Consider the following 12,391-nt stretch of genomic DNA (forward strand, 5'->3'; position numbering starts at 1 on the left):
AGACAATCAACAGATGCCAACACCAGGATGAATCAGATATTGGAATTATGTGAAAAAGATTTTAAAGCAGCCATCATCAAAATGCTTCAATGAGCAATTACAAATATTCTTGAAGCAAATGAAAAAACAGAAAATCTCATAAAAAACAGAAGATATTAAAAAAGAATAGAATGGAAATTATAGAATTAAAAGTACAATAACAGAAATAAAAACTCATTGAATGGGCACAATAGCAGAATAAATAGGACAAAGGAAAGAATCTGAACAACATAAAGAGAAATACTTGTTTACAACTACCAAATAATAATACAATTATATATCTGGTTGTAATTTATTTATTTAGATTACCTGGAATTTTACTGTAAATTACATTATGTATTTCTTATTTCCTTTTTTAAACCTTATAAGCTTTTCTTAAGAACAGAATGTTATAATAATGAGAACAAGAAAATTTTTTGGCCAATAATTTCATGATCCATATGATCCTCATTAACATAAAGTAAAATAATACCTACTATTTTTATTGAACATACACACAAATATAAGAACACAGAAGCTTCTATAGTTGAGACACAGTAAGCACCTAATGAATGCAAATACTTCAACATACCTTCATTGTTTTCATGATATTAATTTTAACATACTCACCTTCGAACTAAATCCGGCTTTAGAAGAGTTGCTTGTTGTTCAGCTCCAACTGGTTGGGATACAGGCTATAAATAGTACAGAAATAAAACTTGCTATGATAACAGCAAACTTCAAGTTAAAGATGCAATTTGCTATTATTTCAGAAAACATGAATTGTTAACATTTACTGTTTTGGTTAACTCACAAACCAGGTAAGAGCATCTACACTATTGAATGTCTGTATTAATCCTATTATTGATGTTACTACCAAAGATAAAAATAAAATGTAACAGTACTCATATTCATTAAGATTTTTCATTAAAAAAGATAACATTGTTTTATATACTTTTGTTTGTGTTATTTTTCAATGGAGAACAGTGACATTCAGCTTCCAGTCCTGATTGTAAAACTACTACTAAAAGAGATGCTGCCATTACACAAGCAGATAAACCAATGACTCAAGCTTTAACATATTGTGTGGTCTCACTCTTTCTTCCTCTTTTCCCTAAACTACTGCCAACTATCCCTTTGAGAGTTAGTATCCATCAGCTGCAATACTGGCTTCTAGGAGAAAAGTTTAAGCCCTCTAAGAAGGCAAATGCCAACCCTGTTTGAAAATAATTTTAAACATTTATCCACTCCATCCTATGCAACGCCACTGGTGACAGCAGAGTGATCTTAAAACGCAAATCTACCAAAATCGATCACTTCTCTAGCTGGTTTAAACACTCTATGATGGCTCCTTATCTTCAATAAGGTTAAGTTCCTTCATATGGCAAATAAAGCCCTCAATAAACTGGTCCCTGCCTCATTCTCTAGCAGCTTCTCTACTTGAAGCCACAATGAACCGTAGCTCGTCTGAATGAGTTGAGCTCTTCCATACACTGTGATTCTACTTATGTTCCTTCATCTCCCTGGACTATTTCAACTCCTCCTCAGTCCTATCCATTTAGCAAATATCTGGACAGAACTCCTATATACAGGAAGCCCCTATTACAGTGGGTTCCGGACAGACCAGCAAATCGCCTTGGGAACTCTTTAAAAAAACATATACCTCAGCTCATATCTTGGTTTCTAAACTAAAAGAGGTGAAAGTTCCTTGGAGAAATGGCTGATTTCAGCACTACAGTAAGGAAAGTAGAAGATGAGCGTGGATCATCTTGCTATGCCAAAAAGTAAAGAACTGCTCAAAGAGTGATGGGAACATATCAAAAGCACATAGAGGCCAGAATGAAGGGGCTCCCACTGCCCAAGTATGGGACAATTTGGTCATCAAAATAAATAATGACAGGAACAGAATATAACCCATTCAATAAGAATCTATGAGTTCACACTGATACAAACAAATAAATAAAGGAAAGCTCTTACAGTAAAAAGCCAACTAATAAATATCAGGAATGATGAAGTTAGAAAATCATCAATGGATGATAAAACTAGTAGGTGAAAGTTGGATAAGGAACAGGATATTTACATAGTTCCATATTATCTCCCCACAGATTACTTATCAATTACAAAAGCAAAAAATGGTCTCTTTACAATGGAAGAAATTGGCAGGCCCTGCCTTAATCAAGTAATTAAATTTAACCTCACTAATACTGGGACAAACTGACATCACATGACTCCGAATATGATAAGATGTGCAAAGAACACATCATCACTTAGGGGTATTACTGAAAAAAATGCATGATCTGAATCTGAACAAGAGTAAATTTCAAACAAACTCAAATTGAAGGACATTCTACAAAATAACCGACCTTCATGCTGAGGAACCATTCTAGATTAAAGGAGAAAGAGACAAACAACACAAATCAAGGCAATGTATGATCTTCAATTAGGTCCTGGAACAAGAGGAGAAAATTGCCATAAAGGACACTATTTGGACAACTGGTGAAATTTTAATGTGGACAACAGATTAAATAATAGTACTACATTCATGTTAAATTTCCTGAATTTGTTCATTGGATTGTGGTTAAGAAAATGTTCTTGTTCTTATACTGAAATATTTAGGGATAAAAGGGCATCATGTCTGCAACTAGCTCTCCCATGCTTCAGAGGTAAAATCATGCATGGATGAATGGATAGATGGATGATGGATAGACGGACGGATGGATGGACAGAGAGATGAACCAACCAATAGATCAATGGACCATCATCCAGTAATGTCTTTTATTATGTCCCTCTATCATATATGTTTAATGTCTGACTCCAAGGACTCTGTCTGATTCATCTTTGTATTCTCAATGCCCCTTAGCACATTGCCTGGCACATTTTAGGCTTTCAATAAACATTTGAAGGCAGAAAAAAATGGTGATGTAAGAAGAAAGGTTGTAACATAAATGTATTCGTGATCCAATATTATCAATCTTGGACATCAATCCTAAGGAAATAATATAAAGGAAGAAAAAAGTACACAGTATAAAGTCTGTTTCATAGTAAATGTTCAATAAATGGTAGCTATCTCTGTGTTTTTATTGTGGTATTATTCATAATAAAAACTGGCAGCAAGTTAGTTATCCAGGAATAGGAGAAGAGTTAGGTAAATATGAATAGTGGTTGCACTATCGTGTTGCCATTGAAAACTGGAATTGTGAAGGCCAAGTCAAGGCAGGGAAAATTACTTAATGATGAGTGAAAAAAGCAGAAAACAAAGCTGTAAATATAATTACAACCATTTATGCATGTGACAAAAGCCTGGAATACTATAACAAATATTATAATCACTGTCATGTTACGTAAATAGCATTCTAGGTGATTTTTTCCCATTTTCCTACTTTTTATAATGTTAACACATACATTTTATAATTCAAAATTTTCAAAGGATAGCAAATACTAAGTGTATAGGAAAATATGTACTTTCATAAACCACTGGTGGGACTGTAAACAAGGAAACAAGAGTGTATGCAAAGATTTAGCTACAAAAATGTTCCTCACAGCATGGAATGTAGTTGCGAATAGAAAAAAAAATAGACACTTGTTTCCTTTACTTTCTCCATTCAATAAATAATGGTACATCCATACTAAAGGATATTATGCAGCCCTTTAAAAATGTGCTAAAACATATAAGATGTTTTAAGTGAAAAAAGATTGTAAGAGTATGTACAGTATGGTTACATTAAAATTACATGTATGATAACAATATAAAATGGTCTGGAAGAATATACACCAAAGTGTTAAACAAGCTTGTCTATATTCATCCTGCTTTGGTAATAAGAAAACAATTAATTCAACTTTGTACAGATTGATCAACCTCCAAATCTAGTAATCTCAGGGCAGGCCCCCATGATTTCAATGCACAAAGTTATAGTAGTTTTAGACAAAAGTAAAAATGAAACATTTCACTAAATTTGAAAGAGATCTACAAAAATGGCCCAGCATCTATTTGTAAATAGTAGTTTCGAAACTCCTAGAAATATTATGACAGAACTTGATTTGAAGCTATCATATAAAAAGACAGGTGAACCAACTATTAGCCACGATTCTGAGGGCCAACATGAAGTAGCATTAATAATCCTGTTAGTAATATAAGTGGTTATAAAATATAATTCCAGACTGTTGTCATAGTAACTACATTTTGTTTCTCTTTACTTAATACATAGGCTTTGCCTCCAGATTTATGCATCAGGACACCAGGTCACTGCTCCATCTTGCTGGGACTCACCATAATCCTTTTAAAGTTTCTTTAATACAAACATTTGTTAAGTTGGATACATTTTGTTGAATCCTGTGTACACAAAAAAAGAAATCTATTTGCCAAAGTATTTGCCCGCAATGTTTAAACAGTGATTATATTAAAGAGCTAATCATCTAATCTATAATTAGAAGCTAATCTAACTTAACCAGAAAAAAAACCTTCAGTATGGGTTGACTAGGTTGGAAGTGGAAAGGGAATGCAGGAAATGGTATATTGTGCTCATCTCTCCCCTACCCCTCACCTTCAAATCCAAATGAAAGACAGGCACCAATCCCTTTTCCTAACGAGTCACTGATATCTGGATATCTGAGACCGTAGTAGCTTGCTAGAAAAGTTCAATAAAACTGAAGTACCTCTGGGCACTTTCAAAATGAAGACAAGCCAAAATGAGAAGCAAAACTAGGCTTGGATTCCATGGGCCACACTATTCTCTCCTCTCTATCTTGGCACTTAAAACTCTCTCTTAAACTTGTTTCTAGCTCTTTTTCACCCATGATACTGTGAGCTCTTTGAGGGAAGTGATGGAATCTGTAAGATTTATCACAATATTCCCAGTGCCTAAACAATACCCGAGACAAGAATAGCTGTTAGGTAATGTCTTTCACTATTATAATGTTCTCATTTTTATTATTTTTTAATTATAACAAAGTAACCACTATATATTGAGCATTTATTAAGTGCTAAGCACTTTATATACATTATTTAACTAAATTCAACCCTTCCAACTCTAAGCGGTAGGTATTGTTATCTTTGTTTTACCAATGAGGAAGCTGAGGCTATAAGTAATGGAGGCAAACAATTGAGTCTGTAAAAGAAAATGAATGAATGGAGAAATGACTCCAAAGAGTACTGAAGAGCAGGGACCTGTTGTGCACACTACAGAGGCTTTTCTTTTAGTTCTTAACCCTTCTTTCTCCTTTACTTACTTCACCATTACTTGCCCTCTTCCCATCAGTGGTTCTCAGCCCTGGAAGCACTTTATAATCTCAAGGGAAGGAGAGGAAGAGAGGAGAAAGGGAAGAGGGGAGGAAGAAAAAGAAAAGAGACAAAGAAAAAATCCATGCTCACACATAACATTTCAGAGATTCTTATTCAGTTATTCTGGAGTGAAGGAGACCAGTAAAACTGGGAAGTATTTTTGAACATTTTATAAACTGCCTTATTGTATTACTGACACTAAAAAAAAATGTCTCTCCTATGAAGTGGTTTTTCACAACCATTATTTATTGAGCACTTATTATGTGCCAGGCACTTCTCACATATGTCTCACCTAATGCTAATTAGCCTGCAAGACAGGCATTTTTTCTGACATGATGAAAATTTTCCAACATACAAAAAAAGTTGAATAACTGTTCAATGAAAACCCACATATCCACCACTCACAGTCTATAGCATTTTACTATATTTGCATTAACACATATATATCCATCGACCCATCTTATTTTTTATGCATTTGAAAGTAAGTTGCAAATGTAAGACAGGCACTTCTAAAACTTTATTTTACTAATGAAAAGAACCAAAGATAAAAGAAATTAAATGACTTTCTTCAAATCACACAGTAAATAATTCAAAGAGCCAGAGTTCAAACTCAGGTCTAACTAAAGATACAAACTGGCTCAAGCCTGTACGTGTGCCATAGAGATCTGTTTAACAGTGAAATTTTTGCTTCTTCAATTTAAGAAAATTATCACTGTATATGATGCCCAATTCCATATTTTTTTTGCAGAGAAAGATTCGCCCTGAGCTAACATCTGTTGCCAGTCTTCCTCTTTTCTTTTTGCTCCCCAAAGCCCCAGTGCATGGTTCTATATGCTAGTTGTACGCCTTTCTAATTCTTCTATGTGAGCCACCACAACAGCATGGCAAGTGACATACAGGTGGTATGGTTCCATGACCAGGAAGCGAACCTAGGCCACTGAAGTAGTGAGTGCCAAACTTTAACCATTAGGCCATCAGGGCTAGCTCCCTACTTCCATATTTTTACATTTATAAAGAACCCTTCAGCTATAACGTTATTACTTATCTAAGCCTAGTCTTGGCCAAGCCAAGATTCTGAATAATTAAATTTATCCTAAGAAATAACCGATCCACAGTGTAGTTCCTTGGATAAATTCACATAACCGCATTCAGGATATTAAATACACAAGAAAAAAAAGATGAGGGGCTGGCCCGGTGGTGCAGTGGTTAAGTGCGCACGTTCCACTTTGGTGGCCCGGGGTTCGCCGGTTCGGATCCTGGGTGCAGACATGGCACCACTTGGCAAGCCATGCCGTGGTAGGTGTCCCACATATAAAGTAGAGGAAGATGGGCACAGACGTTAGTTCAGGGCTAATCTTCCTCAAAAGAAAAGAAAAAAAAGATGAAAACACATCAGCACCACAAAGACTGACAGACAAGAGTGATAGAAAACAGGAAGAAGTTTCATTAATTACAAGGCAGGTAGAATTGGATTGATGAAAAAACTATACCTGGGCTTCACACCAGGGCATCGCTAGGGATCACCTAATGAAAGGGGACCTAACTTGAAGGAGACTTATACTTCCTACTTTCCCCCTAATATCTGCCCCCAGTTGAGTTAGCAAAGGTTTGTACCAACCAGCAAATTGATCAAGCACTGGCTTTTGTCTCAGGTCTCCAAGCTACAGTTATTTGGAGAGAGCAACTGACATCTTTTTTGTTTGCTCTGTTTTTTCTAAATGGCAGGAGTGAGAATGTATTACTGGAGATGACAAGGAGGGGACTAATGGAGCCACTTGGCAATCTGGGAGGTAGAGTACCTACAAGTAAAGCCAAATCAACAAGGATGCAGAAAGGAAAGATTTGGTAGCCATCCACGTCGGAGATTGTAGTCTTTCATATATTTGATTATTACAAGTATTAGAGAATTCATTATGGGGGTAAAAGTAAACCACATCTCAATAGAGAAGAACTAAAACAGATAATGCCTATTAATATGCAGAAAGTGTACATATCCTTGTCCTCAAGTTGTAGATCTGCGAAAGGATTTAATCATCACCCGAGAGGACAACAGAAGTCAAAATCTACAAGAAGTCAGAGAGGGGCCGGCCCTGTGGCCGACTGGTTAAGTTCATGTGCTCTGCTTTGGTGGTCTTGGGTTCACTGGTTCAGATCTTGGGCGTGGACCTACACACCACTCATCAAGCCATGCTGTGGTGGCGTCCCACATAGAAGAACTAGAATGACTTACAACTAGGATATACGACTATGCACCGGGGCTTTGGGGAGAAAAAAAAAAAGAGGAAGATTGGCAACAAGTGTTAGCTCAGGACCAATCTTCCTCACCAAAAAAACCCCCATACTTTAAAAAAAAGAAGAAGAAGAAGAAGAAGAAGCGAGTTGGGCAGGAAAGTCCAGATCCCATAGGGCTTTTAGGCCATTAAGTACTGTATTGTGACTTTTACTATGAGAGAGATGGCCAATGGGAGGTTTTGGGTAGGGTTGAATCATGATCTGACTTGCATTTCAAAAGGATCACTCTGCTTCAGATAATGAAACAAAGGTTTTAAAGGAGCAAAGGCAGAAGGAAGAACAACAATTAGGAGGCTACTACAATTATTCAGGTAAAAGAGAATAGACTAGCATGATTATGGTGCAGGTGGTAAGAAACAGTCAGGTTGCAAATATATTTTAAAGGAAAAGTCAAAAGACTTTCTGATTATTTGAAGTGAGGCATGAGAGAAAGAGAAGAATAAAAGATGACCACAGATATATGGCTTGAGTAACAGGAAAAATAGAGTTGCCATTTGCTGAGGTGGGGATAACTGTAGAAAGAACAGACTTGGGGTGATAGTGAGAGGGGAGTGCAAAAAAAGTGTTTGATTTTGGACATAGTGAATTTGACATGCCCATTATACATCAAGTGGAGATGTTGGGTGTATACTGGAGAAAGATGGCAAAGTAACAAAAACAAAATCCTAGAACACAAAGTCAAACGTAAAGTAGGCTGGAGGTATCAGTATAAAATACACACATACACACAAATTCTCTCTCTCTCTCTCTAGTCTGTGCACTGAGAGCCCTAGAAGCTATGACCCCCAAGTAGTAGCAAATGTACCCAATATCCAGATTTTGGTTTCTAAATTACATTCCCCACTAAAAGGAATCAGGGCTTCCTGGAGAAATTACTGATTCCAGGGCTGGGGCAAGGTAAGTACAAAATGAGCCTGGAGTACCTTGCTGGCGAGAAAGGAAGGAAGTGATCAAAGAATAATGGGGACATGTCAAAAGAACACAGACCCACCCTGAATGGGCCCCCATTAACCAAATCTGGGGCACTGTAACCATCAAAATTACTACTATATCACAACCTATAAAGTTCCATGAGTCCAAACTGACATAAGTAAGCAAGTAAATAAATAAATAAATAAATAAGAATGGTCAACTAATAAATCTAAGGAGGAATGGTGAAGTTAGAATATCATCAATATGGGCCGGCCCCGTGGCCGAGTGGTTAAGTTCGCGCGCTCAGCTTCGGCGGACCAGGGTTTTGCCTGTTCGGATCCTTGGTGCCGACATGGCACCGCTCATCAGGCCATCCTGAGGCGGCATCCCACATGCCACAACTAGAAGGACCCACAACTAAAAATACACAACTATGTACCAGGAGGCTTTGGGGAGAAAAAGGAAAAATTTTAAAAAAAAAAGATACTAAAACTAGTGGGTGAAAGTTTTGATGAGGAAAGGGATATTTACATAGTCTCAAAATATCTCCCTACAAATAACTCAGATTATACAGGGAAAAATGGCAACTTTATAGTGGAAAAGACTGGCAGGCCTTACTTGAACCAAGAAATAAAAGTTAACATCACCAATATTGGCACAAACTGGCATGCCTCCTAATATGATGCCCCAAGAAGAACACAATGTCACTTCCATGGTATCCCTGCCAAAAATGCATGATTTGAATCTACTCATGAGGAAACTTCAGACAAACCCAAACTGAGGGCCATTCTACAAAAAACTAGCCTCTGCTTTTCAACAGTGTCAAGAAAAACAAAGAAAGGCTGAAGAACTGTTGGAGATTAAAGCAGACTAAAGAAAAAGACAATCTAATAAACTGATCAAGCTGTATGTTTAAGATTAGGGTACTTTAATGTATATATGCTTTATATACTTCGATAAAAAAAGAAATCTTTTAAAAAGCTAGTATGATCCAATTCTGATAAAAATAAATAGTAAAAAATGTGTGTATGTGTATGAATAGAAAAATGTCTGGAAAACTTCAAAGGTTTTATTTCTGAGAGGTGAGGTAACAGATAATTTTAGCCTTTTCTATCCTTTTCAGAATTTTTAAAAAGTATTTATAAGAAGAAAAGTTATTTTTAAAAAGCTATTTTTATGTGAGAAAATACAATATCCATAATAAGACATATAAAAGATGTATACCAAATTTTTCACTTTCAAGGATAAAGAATGCCACCTATAAGCACTTAGGAGGAAAGAGGAGTCAAAAATCCAACTGGCTTTACACTTCTTTTCTGCAGCATTAACTAGAAGTCAACAGAACAAAATATGATGTAGAAGGAAAGAAAAGGTTATAAACTGATTCTTTTTCTACCCAGCCAAGTTATATTTCATGTGTGGATGTAAACGAAAAGTCAGTTTCAGATACCCAAAGAATCAAATATTGCACATCCAAGTAACGTTGAAAAGTTACACAAAGCCACTCTGCAAACTACAGAGACACTTAGCAAAATTTAAGAATCAAAAATAGGGAAGTTGTGGCATAAAAATTGGTGTCGCATACTAAAATCAGTGATCAGTTATTAAGTCCAAGTTGTTAAAATTGTGTTTCAAAACTGAATGTGCACACAAAAACTGAGAATGTAACATGTATAGTATGATAAAATTAAAAAAATACCTTTCATAATTGCTATCATCAAAACAATAGTTTGCCTTTTCCTTAAATACCTTATAATAGTAATCCAGAGATAATCGGTCTCTTAGCTCATTCCACCAACCTCTCAAACTGAAGATTTCAACTGTGCTGCTATTTCAGAGGTTGGCTCTTTCCTAGAGAATGAGATCAACCTAAAAAGTTCCCACCCCTTCAACATCCTCAATATTCCAACTGATTTACATTAGAGAAGGGAGAAGGCTGAATAATGCCGCTGTAAATCAACCCAAATGACTAACGTCCTTATCATTAACAGCTTCAACATTATGAAGATATACTAAGTAATATGTGCCTTTTGAGAACTTTTTTTGACAGTGTTCAGCAAACACACTCACTGTTTAAACCAATTTCCCTTCAACTAGAGTAATTTCACATAAATAAAATATTTTGCTAAATAGCATTTTTGTACCTAAGTGGTCTAATACCCTGGAAGCCAGAATCTCTCTCTCTAGAGAAATCAGACATAACTGTAAATCTCAATTTTTACACAATATTTTCATTTAATGGAATTTACTACTTTATAGAGGAAGTTACAGTGAAGATTAAATGACATAGTAGGTCCTCAGTGTCAGCTTCCTAACTATACGATTTATTCCTTTACAATGCCTCAGAAACTGGTCATATAATATATTAAAACTGTCTCTACCAGAATAAACTTGTGGATTATTTTAATCATATTCACACACAGTAGGCCCATAGGTGTTTCTGAACAAACTGAACATGGAGAATATTTTGCCAATTAACATCAGCATTATCAACAGAGTTCCTTCTTCATGTAGTTTCTGTACTGTCCTGAAAGCACAAGAAGAACAGAAGTTATAACCAGAGACAAAGTAAACATCTCAAAGGTAGTGAAATCTTCAGTAACTACTTTTATGGGTCTTAAACATAATATGTTTAGAATTAAAATCACCAAGACTTAGTGTAAAGATATTACTTCGCTAATTAAGAAACTGGAACTGAAAACTTTAATAATTCCATTGAGATCAGCTATGAAATAATAGTAAAATAGGAAATGCTAATAAGAACCGCAATTTTCAGAGTAACCTCACAAATATACAACTCAGATATGCTAATATATAGATTTATCTGTGAAAACAATAAATATGATAAAAACATGATAACATTTTGACTCCTGATGCATTCAAAGTCTGAAATCTGGCCCATCCTGTCATTGCTTCTAAAAACAATTATCAACAAAAACATGAACAAAACCCCTGCACCTAGCTGTCAATGCTAAATGTTTACAACAACAAAAGTCACTGTTACCTTTCCCTTATAATGTTAATTGACATTAGTTATGCAGATAAAAAATTCTAAGAGACAGAATCAACATGGTAACAGTGAACATATACATCCACTCTAATACTCTAGAAAGGAACAGAAATGATGTTTTCAAAAAACTAGAATAGGGGCCAGCCTGGTGGCACATTGGTTAAGTTCACATGTTCTGCTTCAGTGGCCTGGGGTTCGCTGGTGTGGATCCCGGGTGCAGACGTACACACCGCTTGTGAAGCCATGCTGTGGCAGGCGTCCCACATATAACATAGAGGAGGATGGGCATGGATGTTAGCTCAGGGCCAGGCTTCCTCAGCAAAAAGAAGAGGATTGGTAGCAGCTATTAGCTCAGGGCTAATCTTCCTCAAAAAAAAAAAATTCACACACACAAAAACTAGAATAAAGTCATAACATCCTAGAAAAACCAAAGAAGAGTACCATCCACAGACCATAAATGGTAGAGAATCTCCAAAGGAACAGAAACCAATAGATCACATCCATAGGGAAACAAAACCTATGGAAACCAAACCTTCAAACATATATATACAGGAGGAAAGTATTACAAAGTTAGGAATGACTTGGGAAGCATGAAACCTGCTCGGAGGACATCAGAAGCATCAGGTGGCTTTGGGGAATTCAACTGAGGGATTAAATGGAAGATAAATGAAGAGCAACTGAGCAGTCCTATCTACCCCCCATCCCCTGTTGTGCTAAGTGGTGAGCAGCAATGAAGTTTGCCCCAAAACTGAACCTAGAGCCTGGGAGGAAGGACAAATCTACAGGTGACTACTGAAGAAACATAATTCCTCTATACCTGCCCCTCATTCACAATGGCTGGAGGCAGGCAGGCTACTGTAAACAAATCAGGCAGGTGAGCA

General features: G+C 36.2%; 1 protein-coding gene across 4 annotated transcripts in view; it reads right to left on the bottom strand.

Annotated features, from left to right (window-relative positions):
* WNK3 (WNK lysine deficient protein kinase 3) overlaps nt 1-12,391 on the bottom strand; it is a 168,468-nt gene that overhangs the window by 50,612 nt on the left and 105,465 nt on the right. For all 4 annotated transcript variants that reach the window (XM_070501994.1, XM_070501995.1, XM_070501993.1 and 1 more), the window contains exon 11: nt 649-713. In XM_070501994.1, the coding sequence (XP_070358095.1) occupies nt 649-713 (65 nt within the window). The remainder of the gene's footprint in view (nt 1-648; nt 714-12,391) is intronic.

This window comes from Equus asinus, chromosome X (assembly GCF_041296235.1).
Source record: "Equus asinus isolate D_3611 breed Donkey chromosome X, EquAss-T2T_v2, whole genome shotgun sequence".
In the NCBI taxonomy this organism is placed as follows: Eukaryota; Metazoa; Chordata; class Mammalia; order Perissodactyla; family Equidae; genus Equus; species Equus asinus.